Source organism: Vanellus vanellus (assembly GCF_965231255.1).
Source record: "Vanellus vanellus genome assembly, chromosome: 10".
NCBI classification, from domain to species: Eukaryota; Metazoa; Chordata; class Aves; order Charadriiformes; family Charadriidae; genus Vanellus; species Vanellus vanellus.
In genome coordinates, this window is record NC_138915.1 from 12,794,718 (window position 1) to 12,811,973 (window position 17,256).

General features: G+C 54.9%; 4 protein-coding genes across 4 annotated transcripts; 3 read left to right on the forward strand and 1 right to left on the reverse strand.

Annotated features, from left to right (window-relative positions):
- Positions 1-54: 54 nt before the first annotated feature.
- Positions 55-819, forward strand: TIMM8A (translocase of inner mitochondrial membrane 8A; the record flags this gene model as incomplete). Its single annotated transcript, XM_082488055.1, has 2 exons — positions 55-240; positions 658-819. Exons 1-2 carry the CDS (start codon positions 118-120, stop codon positions 817-819), a joined length of 285 nt encoding a protein of 94 aa, XP_082344181.1. The 5' UTR covers positions 55-117.
- A 2,271-nt stretch (positions 820-3,090) lies between these two features.
- Positions 3,091-6,804, reverse strand: LOC309676007 (magnesium transporter NIPA2-like; the record flags this gene model as incomplete). Its single annotated transcript, XM_082488450.1, has 5 exons — positions 3,091-3,734; positions 5,035-5,195; positions 5,335-5,425; positions 6,122-6,178; positions 6,666-6,804. 5 exons carry the CDS (start codon positions 6,802-6,804, stop codon positions 3,094-3,096), a joined length of 1,089 nt encoding a protein of 362 aa, XP_082344576.1. The 3' UTR covers positions 3,091-3,093.
- A 102-nt stretch (positions 6,805-6,906) lies between these two features.
- On the forward strand, positions 6,907-12,701 carry TAF7L (TATA-box binding protein associated factor 7 like). Its single transcript, XM_082488054.1, has 11 exons — positions 6,907-7,219; positions 7,911-7,989; positions 8,152-8,285; positions 8,676-8,802; positions 9,011-9,069; positions 10,096-10,168; positions 10,574-10,690; positions 10,890-11,078; positions 11,180-11,292; positions 11,605-11,664; positions 12,259-12,701. Exons 1-11 carry the CDS (start codon positions 7,154-7,156, stop codon positions 12,301-12,303), a joined length of 1,062 nt encoding a protein of 353 aa, XP_082344180.1. The 5' UTR covers positions 6,907-7,153; the 3' UTR covers positions 12,304-12,701.
- A 571-nt stretch (positions 12,702-13,272) lies between these two features.
- Positions 13,273-16,956, forward strand: LOC309676008 (aryl-hydrocarbon-interacting protein-like 1; the record flags this gene model as incomplete). Its single annotated transcript, XM_082488451.1, has 7 exons — positions 13,273-13,368; positions 14,041-14,220; positions 14,429-14,617; positions 14,695-14,871; positions 14,998-15,139; positions 15,647-16,265; positions 16,464-16,956. 7 exons carry the CDS (start codon positions 13,273-13,275, stop codon positions 16,954-16,956), a joined length of 1,896 nt encoding a protein of 631 aa, XP_082344577.1.
- Between the last annotated feature and the right edge of the window lie 300 nt (positions 16,957-17,256).

Consider the following 17,256-nt stretch of genomic DNA (forward strand, 5'->3'; position numbering starts at 1 on the left):
CAGTGCGGGCGGAAGGGGCGGGCGGTGCGCATGCGCGGCGGCGGCGGCGCGGCGCGGCGCGGCACGTGAAGGTCGCGGCGCGGCGGTACCGGTTATACCGGCGGTACCGGTAGAGGGATGGACGCGCCGTCCGCCGCCGGGTTGGGCGGCGCCGACCCCCAGCTCCAGCGGTTCATCGAGGTGGAGACACAGAAGCAGCGATTCCAGCAGCTGGTGCACCAAATGACCGAGCTCTGCTGGGTACGGGCGGCCCGCGGGCGCGGCCGCCGGCTCCGGTGACCGGGGCGGCGGGAGGGAGGGAGGGAGCGAGCGGGGAGGGTGGGGGCGAGTCGCGGTGGTGGGACAGGCGGGCTGGGACGCCGCGCTGACCCTTGCCCTCAGGGGGAGGAGGGAGATGGGGACAAAATGGAGCCACCGTGGGGGCAGTCCCAGCCCCGGTGAGTCCGGGGGGGGAAATCTCACGGGAAAGAGGGGCTCGGGCCGGGAAGAGCCGGGGGCGGGATGCGCCTGAGAGGATGAGGCTGCCGAGGGGGGATGACGCCGGTGTGCCCGAGGGCTGGAGAAGCCAGGAGGCACGTCCCCGGTGGGCGGAGGGTGAGGGTGGGGGTGTCGAGCCGTGGTGGCCCCGGGACCAACGCCCCCCCCCGCTGTGTGCAGGAGAAGTGCATGGACAAGCCGGGTCCAAAGCTGGACAGCCGGGCCGAGACGTGCTTCGTGAACTGCGTGGAGCGCTTCATCGACACCAGCCAGTTCATCCTGAACCGGCTGGAGCAGACGCAGAAGTCCAAGTCGGCCTTCTCGGAGAGCCTGTCCGACTGAGCGGGACCCGCGCCCGGGGGACACCGGCCAGCCCCCCACGCCAGGCCGGGCCCTCCGCTGCGCCGGCTCCTGGTCACTCTGCTGCCTGAATGAGCCAGGATCAGCTCTGGGGTTTTGGATTTGATTAAGTGCCAGTCTCGGGGAAGTTGCAGCCAGATGAGAGCCCAGGACAGAGGCACGGTCACTCCTCCGCGGGGTGACGTGCTGCTCCCGGCCCCACAGGCCAGCAGCCGGCTTTGTGCTGGGACTCCGGAGCTACCGATGCTACGCAGGGAGCGTTTAGGACGCACCCACTCAGCTGAACGGAGGGGTGGTGACACTCGCATCAGGGGGTGCTCCCAACACTGATGTGAATCTCAACTCTGGGCCAGGCCAGCCTGCGACTGCTGCCGTCAACGATGCTGCGCAAAACAAACCCTCCCAGGTAGATGCTAATGAGCCCTGCAGGCACCATCGCTGTGCAGGCCGGCACAGGTACCCTTAGAGAGAAGAGCTTGTTGGGCACAGTGATCATCCCAGACAGTCACTACTGGAAAACACTTTGAGGCTTCCATAGGTAAATCATTCATGTGGCCAAGTGACAAATTTTCAAATTGCAGCACAACTCTGTCAATACTGACTTGCTCCATTAACTGCTTTCCCCTGGTCAATGTAATAAATATTAACTGGGTTGATTTTTAACATGAAATTCTCCTTTGTTCAGGTAGATGACCACTGAGAATTTAAAATCTCACCCTCTTTCCCCTCCTTCCCAGTGATCCTGTTTATTGCAAAATTAGTAGGGAGGGGGCATAATTGCCTTCTGGCTAGAAGGTCTGCTCTGAATTCTGATTTGTTTCTCAATTAATTTGGTCCCATGAATCAAACTTGTTTCTGGGAAAGGCTGTGGCCTTTCCCCCTCTTCCCCAAAGGGTTAACAACTGCTGTCCTCTAAAGGAGTAGTTTCTTTAGAGAGACTAAATGCAGGAAATAAGTAACCAGCTACTTTATAACCTCGTGCACCTTTACCTGTGGAGATCCCTGGAGGGAGGCCTGTGGCTGTGTCTTCTGGACCTCTTCCCCTAGGACACAGAGAGGAGCTTCTAACTGGAAAAACAACAAACTACTGATCTGCTCTCTGCAAAGGCAGCATAGCATTTCAGCAGTGTTTACGTACAGCGTGGCTCTGGGAAGCCCGGAGTGACCCACTGTCAGTGGCTTGGAGCTCTGTAGAGGAACGTGGTAGAGCAGTTCTGTACACATCCATTTGCCACAGGTGGCGGGACAGGGCATGTGAGTGCCTAACACGGGTGGCTTGTAACCAGCAGCCTTCCTGGGAACAAATTCAGGATGAGTTAAACAGAGCTACGCAGATATAAACCTGTGTAAATGAGGACACAGCTGTCAGTTATCATTCAGAAACTTACCTCAGTAGCTAAGGACTCTTAGGTCACTCCTGTTCTCACAGTAAACGATTCCCTCTCCTGTCCCTATCTTGAGTTTCTCTCAAGCATCCACACAGTTCTTCCTATCCCTGAAATCCTTCATGCCTTTCAGTGCTGGCCCAGCTCTTGGTACAAACGTATCACTAGCCACTCGGTAACTGAACAAATCGGTTTTTAATAGAATACAGTGAGCAGATGCTTCATGAACCTGCACTGCAGAGGTTGGTCCCTCTGTAAAAGCCACAGCAGCACGTGGCAGCACCACTGAAGTTTTCCAGTTTTGGCTGTATTCTGTTCTTGGATGTGAATCTGTAAATAAATTCCAGCAGAGTGAGCAAAACAAGTACTTGACAGAGGAATTTTTGAATTAATATTTTGGGTATGTTGTATTTAAAGCCAGACATTCATCTTCTCTCCATGTAATCTTAGCACCATGTTAGATTATTTTGTAACTGTTAATCTTCTCACTATATTTTAAAAAAATGCTGTGAGGCCTCCCCAAACGTGTGGTCTTTGCATTCAGTAAGAGTTAGCACTGTGTTAGTGCTGCGGGCCTCTGCACAGCCGAAGCCTTTGTCCTGATGAGGGTGGATCAATTCTTCATGTAAAAGAACAGTGAAGAGGCACTGGATCCCAGGAACTGAGCTGTTCCCAGGGCTCCTGTCTGTAGCCACAGGAGGCTGACGTCCCTGTCAGCTGCCTGGCAGTGGCAGGTCACCCATCTCACGCCTGGGGCACATAGACGGTAACTGCCAACTCCTGCTTGTGCAGCAGTAGCTAACAGCAGCTGAGGCAGCATCTTCAACCTTGCAGTGGAGCCGCTCAGCAGTGGGAGCAGAAAGCTAGCAGTTCACACGCTTTCACCCTCCTCCTCCTCCTCCTCTTCCTCCTCTGTGCTCTGAGAGCCTTTCTCCTCTAAGGGCAGAAGAGGCTGGTGCTGACATGACTGATGTCTGTCTGTACTCCTCCATGAGGCATGCAGGTCTGTCCTGCCTTGCTGCAGGAAGAGGGGCAGGATGTCAGGGGTGAAGGGCATGTCCCTGAAGGCATGCAGGAGGAAGATGCCAGACACGATGGTGAGGAAGCCGCTGATGGTGCCGACGATGTTGTCTAGCACCATGTGTTGCCACTCCTTGAAGAGGATGGCAGAGCACATCATGACTGCTGTGGTGAACAGCACGTAGTAAATGGGTGTGACCACAGATGTGTTGAAGATGTCCAAGGCTTTGTTCAGGTAGTTGATCTGGACACTGATGCAGATCACCAGGCACACCAGGAGCACCCAGCCCAGTGGTTCTTTCAGGACTGGTTTCCCGGAAAACAGTTCTTTCAGGGCAATCCCCAAGCCTTTGACACAGGACACAGACAGTGAGCCAATGGCAGAGCAGACCAAAACATAAACCAGGACGTTGCTCTGTCCATAACGGGGTCCAGCCACAAAGATAAGCAGAAGGGAGCTCACCAGGACACACACAGCAAATACAATGAATCCTTGGGGAAAGAAGAATTAAAGAGCTCTATCAGAGAATGACACCAATGACAGATGTAACTGAACAGCAACCAGAGACAGAGGACAGGTGGGTAACTGCCCCATCAGTCTGTCTTTTTAGCCTCCACTTATAGGGACCAGGCTTGGAAAGGAGAGTTGGTCTCCAGCCTGAGCAAAGTTGCAGGGACAACAGCAGCTCTTTACAGTGCTGATCACAGCACCACCCCACAAGTTAGCCTGTCGGGGGACACAGCCACCCGTGCTGGAAGGGGAAGGGGCACAGCCAGGTTTTATGGCACTAGTGGGTGTGGGGGGGCTTGTTTGCCAGAAAGATGAGGGGGCAGAGCTCTGCAGGAGGCCCAGGAGGGTGGCAGGCGGTTTGGGAAGCCCTAGCTGAACCCTGCAGGCTGTGGTGGGATAAAGAGGAAAGTGCCACATCACAGGAGTGCAAGGCCCTGCAAGAGCACTCGTCTAATGAGCAGCATCATCTATGTCTGCTTTGGTCTTTTCCCTGTGCTTCCTTCCTCCGTTCTCCTGTGACTTATTCTGCTATTCATGCTATTGCCCAAATCATATCCTTGCAACCTGATTCATCCTCTAACATAGATATCAGGACTACTTGATCTTGGGTACAATTCATTGAATTGCTTGTTCATCTTTGCCTGAAGTTCCTCCTCTGTCTTTCCTCAGCCACACCACTGCCACCCTCATGTACACGAATTCCCTCTCCTATCCTGGCACTACCACAGGCGAACCCCTTCTGCTGACAGCTGCAGCTAATTCCCATGCTCTTCCCTTTTTGCATCCATACCTCATAGACAATACAAAAAAAGCACACTTGGTTAGGCTAATGACCCAAGTTCTCATCTTTGCTTCAGCTCAGACCCAGTGACTTGGGAGCATCACTCAGACTCCCTCTCTGCAAAGCGAGGTTCCTGTCTGCTTCTTTCATCCACGGTCAAGAGGACTTGACAGTCCTAAAAAGCCATTCTGAAGCTGACAGGTGCCCCTATGTTCTAAGCTACTTAATGAGTTGTAAATCCTCTGAGCATGTGCATTAAATGCTGTTTGACCATCACCAATCTTTCACATTTAGAGCGTGGAGACCCCAGCCTTTTCCCACCACAGAAGGCAACCCACAAGCTATCCTGGACACAGGGCAATGTTTCCTCCACTGGTGTGCAGAGCAAGAAACAGCTCAATTACCCTTTAGTTTGGTCCTTCCCAATCTAGCCAAGTTGTATTCTACCTTCTACTGTCATTTCCAAGCCTGAAGTTACCAGGACCCTTTTATTTAAGTACCTGGATCTTTCAGCTTCTCTGCCATTGACTCCAAGCTGGAAACCTCTTCTTCCTGTGGAGCATGGATCACCATCACTGTGGAGCCCAGGATACTCAGGATGCAGCCAATCTTCCCATGAACATTCAGCTGCTCATTCAGGAAGGTGGAAGACAGAACTGCACTGAAAGATAGTAAAAAAAACCCAAACCAATTAGGCCAAGGGATGGAGTACCTGAGAGAAGAGACAGAGGAAAGCACAGCAACTACTTTCACGACTAAGGGGTGGTAGGTGAGGTAAGGGTGTTTCTGAGGGTGCTTACCTAACAAGGACACTTAGAGCACCCAGTGGAGTTACCAACGTTGCAGGGGCAAAGGCATAGGCAGCAAAGTTTGCTGCTTCTCCAACTCCCACTGCAAGAGAAACTCTGTCAGTTGAGCATCAAAGTAGGAGCAATTCAGCATAATACATGTTTGAGTGCAGTCAGAAGAGAGCCTCAGTTTCCACCTGAGCATTCCATGTTTCTCTGAGGTATGTCATGCAACTGGGAAAGAACAGCATCAGCAAGAACAAGCAGAAGCCCGATACAGGTTCTCTTGGGAAGAAATGGTTTGTGATTACACACAGTGATCCTTAGTCACACAGTAACCACAGAAAAATAATTCCATAACGTCCTCAAAGCTCAAAGGAGTTTTGACCCATTTTGTATTTCTAAGTCACATTCTTCTGGAACAGCTTTTTAAAGAGTACATTGAGTACAACTGTTTATTAACATTGCAAAGTGTAAAACAGAGTGGCTGAAATCGCTGTAGCACTAAGCCCATGGTGCTGGATGTGCTGTTATAAATACATCGTTTGGGCAGGCCCCTTCAGAAGCACTTAACCCAACCCAGTTAGACCATCTCCTCAACTCCTATTTAGCAGAAAAACCTGGTAATGCATGAGACTCTAGGATATTTTACAGTTATAATTAGATCAACAGCATCTTCAGACACTCAGATAAAAATCAAGCAGTCAACGATCATAATAGTAAAACAGGAAAGCAACTGGAAGCAATGACAAACACACTCTTAAGTGTGTCTTGCTACATTTTCAGAGCGGGTACTTACTGCACAGCAGCCCTGCCCACCAAAGCCATTCCTGCAAGTACGCATGGCCTCCTTGCCCTAAGTAAGGAAGAAAGAACAAGAAGAAACCTCAGCTGAAGCTACACCAAAGGCTCACTATCCTGCCAGAACTGCCTGGGAGAAGCAAGCAGGAGCAGCCTGACCTCCTCCGAGTGCCAGGCTGCCTTGGGTCCGCCTGCCTTGTCACACGTCGCCCCGACCCAGTTGTGGGCAAGCGCCAATTCCTTTACCCTAAAAGCAGGGATTTTATGCCCAGCTTCTCCCGCGTTTGACAAACAGCGGTTTCAACAACGCGTGAGCGGTTCTAGAAACGTATCTTTGCTGGCGATGGCTGCCTATCCCCATGGAAAAAGTCTAAATTTAGACCACCGCCCCCCCAAACCGGGCGGGGGGCTGCCCAGGCCCAGCGCTGCCCGGGGCAGGCGGCGGTAGCCCGCGAGTGCCCGGGGAGAGCGGCCGCAGCGACAGCCCGGGGGCCCGTTAGCCCCAGCTCCCCCACCCCTCGCCCGCCCGGGGGCGGCGGTACCTGCCCTGGCGCGGCCGCGGCGGCACAGCCGGAGCAGCCCCTTCTTCTTGAGGATGAAGCTGCCGCCGATGAAGGCGCTGGAGGCCAAGGCCAGGCCCAGCCCCACGTAGAAGCCGGCTCGCCCGCCCGCCGGCCCCATGGCAGCCCCGCCGCCGCCGGCCGCCGCTTCCGGTGCGCCGCCAACACCCTTCCCCGGCGCCGGAACGGAACGGACTGGGCGGTGCGGGGGGGGGAAGGCGGTGGCGGCGGACCGGTCCCACCTTCCGCCCGCGGTAGCCGCCGGAGGCTCCGGCAGAGGGGGCTGGGGGCGGCCGTGGGCACCGGACAGGTCCTGCCCGGGGGGTGTCAGCCCCGGAAAGGCCCCCGCTCCCCCCACCGCCCCGGTGGCCGTGAGCCTGGGCCTGCTGGGCTGGGGTTACCTTGTGGGAGCCTTCTTGGCGACGGGGTGATTGTATCTTGTTTTCCAAGCTGAAGAAGAAGAAGAAAGGATGAGTAAGAGCAAGGACGATGCTCCGCACGAGCTGGAGAGCCAGTTCGTGTTGCGACTGCCGCCGGTGAGGGACGGCTCGGCCCGGTGCCGCCATCGCGTCTGCCAAAACCGCTCCGTCCAGTCTGCCTGGGGACCACCGGGCCTGGGAGGGGGATTAGCAAAGCGGGCGAAGTCAGTGGGAAATCCTTGGAGCAGGAAGCAGGCCGGATGCTCGTGGCCTTGGGTAGCCCATTCCCACTCATTTGAACAGATTTTACACAGCGTCCTCTCAAGAGGTGCTCCTGTGACGCAGCAGGAGGCTTGCAAGACAAGAGGACGAGGGAGGAAGTTTCTGTGAGGGTAGAGCTTTGCCAAGTGCTGGGTCTTCAGCTGCTACAGCTTTCGGTGCACTTGATAGTATTTGTTAGATGCTTAAAGCTGAGGCTTTGTCCTGCTGGGAGCAGGAGAGCTTGGTGACCAGAGCTGTAACCTCCCCCAGAGCTGTGATCCTCTGTCCGGGTGTCTCTGTCGGGGGCCTCACACCAGTGTCGCAGCCGTATTGTGTTGGGAGGTGTGAAGGGCACTGGGAACAGCAGAGCCACAGGGTTAACGCGTGGTATTGGGAGGAGGGTGCAAGTTTCATTGCAGCTCTTGCAGTTGTTTTTCTGCCTTGCAGTGGTAGGGGTGTTTACAGCTGGGTAGGTTGGACAGAAGCCTTCAGTGATTCTCAGAGGAAGCACATCCAGTCCTGATGTAAGTCTGTCCAACCTTCCCAGGAATATGCCTCCACTGTGCGGCGAGCAGTACAGTCCGGGAATGTCAACTTGAAGGACAGGCTCACCATTGAGCTACACGGTGAGTGAGCAGGATCAAGGCATCTTAAAACTTCTCTGACTGTCCACACGTGAAGCTGTGCAACTTGCATGTGTTTTCCTGTGAAATTTCTGTTGCCCAGGAATGTATTGCTCAGTTTAGCTATTTAGCAACAGCACTAACCTGTCTGGTGGCTTTCCACAGCGGATGGGCGCCATGGGATTGTCCGCGTAGACCGGGTGCCGCTGGCAGCCAAGCTGGTGGATCTGCCCTGCATCATAGAGAGCTTAAAAACCATTGACAAGAAAACCTTTTATAAGACAGCAGATATTTGCCAGGTATGGGCTGTCCTTCTTGCCTGCCCCAACAGCTTAATTCCTTGTTCCCCTCTGCAGGAAGATACATGTACACTGACAGCTGGACACTCATGGCCAATTTCTTTATCCTCACAATATTAGCAATTTAAAATTCCCCACTCTGTGTGGTGTTTAGAAATCCCATTTCTGAAGTATGAAACGAGATTGTCCTTGTAACAGCTTAACTGCTGGTGTGTTTACATAGGAACTGAGTTGGGTGTGAAACATTGTGTTTCTTGTACCCCATGCCCATGAATCCCTTTGGCTCACAACATGCAGTAGGCAGTCACTGTTCATTTTCCAGAAAAACTTTCACATCCTTTTGTCCTTGCATTACAATAAGCACCTTTTGTGTTTATGCGGGGATTCCAGATGCTTGTTTGCACCGTGGATGGTGATCTCTACCCCCCTTTGGAAGAGCAAACTGTGAGCACTGACCCTAAGGCAAACAAGAAGAAGGACAAGGACAGAGAGAAGAAATTCATCTGGAACCATGGCAGTAAGTAGAGGTTGTGCCAAACCCCTCCATCCCACCACCCCAGTGTCCCCGCAGCTGTGCAGGGCACTCACCACTGCTGTGTCCCGGCTGTGCTGCTTCTCCGCTTTCAGTACTTGCTCTGTTCTTGAAGGGATCATCTCCCTTTTGGCACGCAGCTCTCCCATTAGGCCATCTACTTGACACATGCAATCTGTTTCCTCTCTCACAGTCACTCTTCCCCTGAAAAATGTACGGAAGAGACGATTCAGGAAGACAGCTAAGAAGAAGGTGAGTTGCTTCTCACACAGGTGCAGATACAATAACCGAGGGTTAGGAAGGCAGAGACATTAGAGCTGTTACTGTCTATTAGTCCAGAAAACATATAATTTTTTAACATTGCTTCACATAAATGTTTCCTTGCCTGAGATTAGGGTGAATAGAGGGTAGTAGATTTAAACACTTTTTTGGGTGTGCTTCCTCCATGTTTTCCAAGATGCTTCTGAGGTGAAAATCCTCTGTGCAGAGAACTGCTGGACTCCATTCCTGTGGCTGCCTTGCCATAGCACATCTCTTCCTGCTCATAGAGAAGAAAGGAAGACTCGCATGGAAATGAGGCTTCAGTCATTCCTGCTTTCCCGGCTGAAATCTTCTCTCTGTGCATGGCCCCTTCTCTTCCCCAACAAGCAACACTACAAATAGAATAACTGTCATTTCAGCTGGGGGAGTGACAACAGATGGAGCTCAGAGACTGTCTCAGTGCATATGCACAAGCCAGGCAAGGTGTTGGGGAGATGCAGCACTGTGAGGCTGGGAGGACTTGTTCTTCCCTGCTTTGCAGTTTCTGAGAACAGGATGGAGTGCTATTTTGCATGACATTTGGGAAACAAATTACTTGAGACATTCTTATAGCTCACAGGAGAGATTTGATGTCAATGCATTAAGATTCCTTGCTAATTTAAAAATGAAAAATGAAACCTCCTTTTGAGCAAGATAAGAAGGAGTTGTGAGTTGACCATCCATCAGGAAGCTGCACCTCAAGGACTTTATGCATATGCATGGGAAGTCTTATTTTGTAAGCAGTATAAGTAGAAAAGTGAGAGCATACAACCGACCAAGGAGCTCTGCACAAAAAAGATGGAGTGCTTTCTGGAGGTGCATAAATTACTTTTAGGGTGAGCACGAGCAGAAAGCATAAGAGAAAAGAGACTTGAAATAGGGCTCTGTCCAAAAGTGGAGGGTTGGAGCTGACCCGCACCAGCAGCAGGCACAAGGCATTTAACACTGTCTCTGTTCTCTTTCCCCTTTCTGGCCCAGTATATTGAGTCTCCTGATGTGGAAAAAGAGGTGAAGCGTCTCCTGAGCACAGATGCTGAAGCTGTCAGTGTCCGTATCCTTTTAAAAGAAAAAAAGCTCGAGTGGGGGACAGGACACTATGTGTGACCTGGGAGTTGTGGAAAGGAGAGACAAGTTCAGCTTGATGTGGGTGTGAGAGACTGGGAGATAAGCACACAAGAGGCACTGAAGTTTTGGAGCTTCATCTTCGCCTTGTTCAAAGCTCATTGTTTCTTCATGGTGAGCTTCCCTGCAGACTGAACTATTGTACTGAGCAGGAACTTAACAGCGGAGGAGAAGTCATCAAAAAGGGGCTGGGGTGGTTCGTCCTGGATATCCATAGCTGCAAGGCCAGACTTGTTGGAGGGGCAGTGATCTACTCCAGTTTTTAGCATTCTTTCATTGTACTGCATCTTTCATGTTCCTTGTTTTCCCTTGACTTGTGTGTTCCTGCTGTCAGGCTGGGAAGTCATTGCTGAAGATGAAACAAAAGAAGTAGACAACCATGGTTCACTCACCAGCCTGGACATTTCCTCCCCAGGGATGTCGGGACATAAGCAAGGCCATGGCTCCTCAGGTGCACTGGGGAAGGCTGTTGTTTTCTTTCTAGCCACTAAGTAATCAGTTGGGCCCATTCTCTCTGGGGTAAGCCCTAACCAGAGCAAAGGAGAGAGGGCACTGAGACAGGCACCCTGTACTGACCTGGTCCCCAGCAGTCAAAGGGTGCTGGGGTGTCATCAGCTGTGTTTTTCCTCTTCCCTTTTGCCCCCCCCTAGAGCATGATGAACTGCGGGAAATATTTAATGACATCAGCAGCAGCAGCGAAGATGAAGATGAGAGGGATCATCATGATGATGAAGACCTGAACATCATGGACACTGAGGAGGACTTGGAGAGGCAGCTGCAGGACAAGCTCAATGAGTCTGATGGGCAGCAACAGGAGAATGAGGGGTCCAACCAGATTGGTGAGTGGGCAGCAGAGTACAGCAGAATCACCAGAGTGCCCGGCAGGCTGTGCTGCCCAGCTCTGCTGCTGCTCTGGGTCTGAGTTCGCTCTCTCTTCCAGTCATGGGGATCCAGAAACAGATTGACAACCTGAAAAGTAAACTCCAGGAGACCCAGGACAGGAGGAAGCGCCAGGAAGATCTCATCATGAAAGTGGAGAACCTAGCCCTCAAGGTGAGAGCTCTCCTGAGGTCTCTTCAAGTCTTCTGCTTAGCACTGGCTTGCCATTAGATCCAGCAGACTGATTCAGCTGCTGCCGTGAAAAAGCCAGGAGCCTTTGCCTGCTGGGTTAAAAATAATTGTTGTGTGACCATACACACTCCATCATTTCCCTATGGAGGCAAAGCAATCCATGAAACTGCAGGAAATAAGGGGACTGGTTGTCAGTGCAGATTGGGGCTTGCTGCACCATTTGACATGTTGTGCCAGCACCCATTCAGTTGAGAACACATTGGTAACTGTGGGCTGGCATGTTTGTCTCTGCAGACCCGTCTCCAGGCCGTGCTGGATGAGTTCAAGCAGCAGGAAGAGCGAGAGAAGCAGCAGGTGAGGAAAATCCCACAGTGGAGCGGGAAGGACTGGGGCACAACATGGTTCTAGGCTTGGCCTCTGACAATGTTTCCTGAATCTCGTACCACGCCAGCTGCTTTGAACTCCAGTGTTACAGGTCAGGTATGGGTTGTACCTCATCTGTAGTTACGTGGAGCTTCCTAAGGTACAAGGAGGTATAGGAAATGGGGTTGATCGCAGCCTTCCTTCTGGAGGAGTGGTGAGCCGAAACACATCTAGTCAGCAGCCCAAGGCTGCTAGGGTTGCTGCCTGTGGTAAAACACGACACATACCCACTAACACCCATCTACAAGAAGGGCAGTACCTGCAGGGTCTTGGCAGATTTCCTGCCTGGGCAGCTCTGCTGGGTTTCAACCAGGTACCAAGGCAGGTGGTTGCTGTTGTGCAGCTTCGCCTTGTGGGCAGTGCTGAGTTCTGCCCCAGAGGTGCCCAGGCATGTCTCCCTGCGATGTACAGGCAAAGCAGCCACTGGCGTAGGTGGGAGATCCGCAGAAACACAGAAGTGCTTGGGCTGGAGCTGCCAGGAGTCCCAACCATGCCTTACTGTAATGCCTCACTCCCTCTTCCTAGATGACGTCCCTGCAGGAGCAGCTGGAGTCCCTCATGGAGAAGTGAGGAGCAAGCCTGGGTCTTTGTATCTGCAAGCAGAGCTGGAAGTGGTGTTCGTCTGCCACGCTGAAGTCTTTGCTGTAGTCACACACCTCTGCTGCCAGATGTGCCACTGGGCAGTGCTAGAGGCTCCGTGTCCAGAGCTGCTCTCACATACATTGTGCTGGGCTTGGCTGGTGGAGCTAAAGAATTGGACTATGCCTGCGAGAGCAGCCAAAACACTGGATTTACTGTAAATATTCAGCAGCACCATTCTCCCAGAGGGCTTTAGTTCTCCCTGGGACAGTGTGGTGTGTCTTTCTGCATCAGATCTTACTGAGTCTGTGGCCTGGGTAGGAGCTTGTTCTTGTGTTTGAGGAATGCTTGTGTCTGCAAACCAGCCGCAATAAAAGTACTGTTCCCAACCCTGGTCTGTTCCTCAGTGGTCTCTGCAGCACAGACGAGCACCGCCTCTTGCCATCTTGAGCCTGACCACACACAGCCCCTGGCTGGTGCTCACACCAGCATGGACGGGCTCCTTCACTGAAATGCTCCTGGTGTGGCTGGGTCAAAGGGAGACTGCGTGTGAAGGGGACTCCGTGAGCTGTCACTCTGTGGGAGGAACGAGGCTCTCCTGATCAGGGAGTTTCTTTAATTCCTCACAGACTAGGCAGGCAAATCCCAGATTAACCTGGCAGGGTGGGAAGAGGATTAGAAAGGCAGTTCCAGAACACAACAGAGGGCACCGTGGGCTTCAGTGAGGGTGTGCCGCGGCAGGACGCCCCTCTCGCACCCCAAAGGGGCAGGAGAAGGGGAAAAGGCTTCCAAGCTCTGCCCCAGCACAGAAAGTGAAAGGCCAGTGGCACCCTTGGGAGATGCCATGTGTGTCCAGATAGTCAAGGAAGGGAGAGCCCCCGAGGAAGGTGTGGATCTCAAGAAGGGCCAGAGCGTGCTCGTGTGCCTGTGATCTACTCCTGGGGGCCAGCAGGAGCGGCCATGGAGGAAACCTACCTGCTGAATGTGGAAGGGGTCAAAAAGAAGATTCTGCATGGAGGCCAAGGGGAGCTGCCGAAGTTGCAGGATGGGAGCAAGGTAAGTCGTCTTGGTTGTTACGCCAAAGCCCTAGGAGAGGGGAGTGGGTCCAACACTGCCATCCCTGCCCATTACAGGACAAGCCGAGCTCCAGATCTGTGGTACGGGGACATCCTTCGCAAGGGGAGGTGGCAGGAAGGGCTGTTTTGGGCACAGGCAGCCACATTGCCCTCACAGTGACAGCTGACATTGCCCACTACTTTCACCTTCCATTGGTGCTATTACTCACCTCTCCTGCCTCTGTCCTGGGGCTGTTGGAGCTCAGCAGCCACAATGGGTTGCTGGAAATTTGCCTTTCCTGACGTGTCAAACAGGAGTCAGATGTGCCAACAGGGAGCTCTTAGGGGTTTCTGAGATTCCCCAGCCCATGGGTAAGGGCAGATCAGTGTGGGTTCCACCAGGTCCTCTGTACTGGGTTATAAAGGGGGAGCCAAAGAGAGCAGCAAGATATAGCAGTGATGGGCGTTAAGACACTCCACCATCTGCTTGCTGTCTAAGATAAGTGGGTAGGAGGCACAATCTCCTGCTGCGGATGGAGAGCTGCCAATCAAACCAACACCTCGCCGGGAGCAGGCTTGGCCCCATGGCAGAGGGATTCAGGGCTGGCAAGGGGACGGAGGGCTCTCACTGCAGTGCCTGCCCCGGTTCAACATTGAGCTTTCTCCGGGCCAGATCACCTTCCACTTCCAGACGCTGAAGGATGACTTTGAGCGGACAGTGATCGACGACAGCCGGGAAGCTGGCATCCCCATGGAGATCATCGTGGGCAAAATGTTCAAGCTGGAGATCTGGGAGACGCTGCTCAGCTCCATGAGAGCCGGGGAGGTGGCTGAGTTCTGGTGTGATGCCATCGTGAGTGAGGGGCCCACAGGCGCCCACTCCCCTCCTCTCTGCAGAGGCAGGGCACAGGACCATGCACCCCAGAGATGCTCCAGCCTTGCCTAGTGCAAGCACAGGGAGCACAGGTGTCACTTAGCCACAGCACCAGGGGGGCTGCCCAAGAGGGAGGGGGTGCAGCCTGGCCCCATGCGGCTGAGCGGGGTGCTCCCCCTCCTTGCAGCACACAGGCATGTACGCCCTGGTCTCCAGGGGCATGCGGAGGATCGCGGAGGGCCGGGACCCCCTGGAAGGGCAGAAGCACCGCTGTGGCATGGGCAACATGTTTGACTACCACAGCACAGGCTATGATGACCTAGACGAGCTGCAGAGGACGCCACAGCCCCTCATCTTCATCATGGAGTTGTTCCGGGTAAGGGGGGATGGTGGGGCTGGCTGCCAGCATGGGGACAGCCAGGGTAGGCAGCTCAGGTCCCACTGCCTGTGCAGGTGGAGGAGCCCTCAGCGTACAAGCGTGACACCTGGGCCATGAGCAAGGAGGAGAAGCTGGCGGCAGTGCCTGTGCTGCACAGTGAGGGCAACCGTCTCGTCCTCCGCAAGGAGTTTGGGCAGGCAGCGGCGAAGTACCAGGAGGCTGTCATCTGCCTGAGGAACCTCCAGGCCAAGGTAAGCAGGACCCAGCCACCTCCTGTCATCCCTACCTGGGTCTCCTCAGCAAAGCCCTGTGGGCTCTAGGTGCCCGAGAGGGGACAGACACAGCCGTGAACCACCCACTGTGACTCCCTGGGGCAGGAGAAGCCGTGGGAGGATGGCTGGCTGAAGCTGGAGACCCTGGTCACGCCGTTGGTGCTGAACTACTGCCAGTGCCAGCTGGAGCTGGGCGAGTACTATGAGGTGCTGGAGCACACAACGGAGCTCCTCCAGAAACACAATGGTACCCATGCCCTGCATCCCACCCCATAGCTGTGCCCACAGCCCCAGGGACTCTGTCCTCTGGATCCCCCATCCATGACAATGCTCATTCCACGTCCCTCTGCCTGTGATGGTACACCTATGTCATCTGGATCCCCCTGTCCAGTGCAGAACCCACGTCCCAGGTCTCTCTGCCCGTGTTCCTGGTTTCTCCTGCCTACAATGGCACCTGCACCCCATATCCTGCAGGTCCTCCTGCCCATATCATCCAGACCTTCTGCCCACCATGGTTCCCCTTGCCCATGGTGATCCCTGTCCCCCATGTCCCCTTATGCTCACGGTGGTACATGCATGTCCCAGGTCCACCCGCCCATGATGGTAACCCTACCTACAAATGTGTTCACCCCATCTTCCCCTGCTCATGATGGTACCTGTGCTCCGTGTCCCCTGGGTTCCCAGGGTCTCTAGCTCCTGTGGCTGGTGGCCCTGAGCTGCAGGACCTCCACCGGGGGCTCTCCTCTCCTGGCAGACAACGCCAAGGCCTATTTCAAGCGGGCAAAGGCCCATGCTGCTGTCTGGAACGAGCGGGAGGCACGAGAAGACTTCCTGCGGGTGGCTCACCTGGACCCCTCCATGGCGGCCGCTGTGAAGAAGGAGCTGAAGCAGCTGGGGGAGAGGATGAGGAAGAAGCACGTGGAGGATCGGAAACGCTACCAGGGGCTCTTCCAGCCGCCCCGGGGGCCGCAGGCCAGTGAGGGGCAGCAGAGTGGGGAGGTGGGCAACGGGGCGATGCTGCAGGAAGAGGTACCCCAAGGTGAGGTTGGGGTCCCAAAGACCCATGGGCAGGGGGACTGGGGTGCAGGGGCCGAAGGAACAGAACAACCAGGGGCTGACCAAGGAGAACAAGGGACCCCTTGTTCCGGGTGTGAAGGAGCAGCACCAGAAGAAGCAGCCCAGGGGCAGCCAGCAGGGGTGGAGGTGGAAGGGAAGGATGGGACAAGACTGGGGGAAGAAGCAAACCTGGGCACCTGTGGGGCAAAGCCAGAGAGCTGGGGAGCAGAGAGGGGGGCAGAAGAGGAGGATGAGAAAGAGGAGGGGGAGGAGGATGAAGAAGAGGAGGAGGAGGAGGGGGAGGAGGATGAAGAAGAGGAGGAGGAGGGGGGGGAGGAGGATGAAGAAGAAGAGGAGGCGGTGGGGGGGGAGGATGAGGACAAAGTGGAGGACAAAGTGGAGGACAAAGTGGAGGACAAAGTGGAGGACAAAGTGGAGGACAAAGTGGAGGACAAAGTGGAGGACAAAGTGGAGGACAAAGTGGAGGACAAAGTGGAGGACAAAGTGGAGGACAGCCCAGCAGCAGAGATGGAAAAGCTGGCTGTAGGGCAACGTGGGGCAGCAGGTGGGACAGAGGCAGCAGGGCTGGGGCCGGGGGTGGAGCAGGGAGCCAGGGGGGGAGATGGCACAGACAGCGTGGCCGGGGCTGAGCCAGGCAGAACCCCAGAGCCAGGGACCCCCAGCGAGGGGCTAGGGCCAGCTGAGGGGATCCCAGAGCTGGAGGGCGAAACCCCCAGAGAGGCACTGGAAGAGGGGAGCTGTGTGGAACAGCGAGCAGGCAGCAGCCTAGAAAATGGTGGGGAAGGCAACATCCCCTCCGAGAGCTTCATCCCTGGGGCAGCTCTCCAGGCTGGGTGCTCGGGGGCAGACGAGGAGCTGGACGGAGGGACAGAAGTACCCCCCCCCCCCCACCCCATAGCAGCCAGGGAAGGGAATGATGCACCCCCAGGGCAGTGCAGCGAGAGCAGAGAGCTTGGGGCCACAATCCCGGGGCAGGGCCAGCCCTGAGCAGGGCTGGTTACCCCTGGATGGGGGAAAGGCTGCCGGACCACTGACTAGGAGGCCCAGCACAGGCAGCAGGGCTGTTGTACCCTGAGAGAGAGCCCCAGGGCCGGGGACAGGCCCTGCAGTGACACAGGAACAATGCTGTCCTCACCCCACTGCCGCCGGGACCACCAGCCCTGCTGTGCAGCAGTGCCTGCCGCCTCCCTGCCCCGACTCATCGGCTCCAGCGCCTTTCAGCTGGGTCCGGCTGAGCTTTGCTGGCTGAGAAATAAAAGCTCTTCCCTGGCACCGTGTGCTGGATTC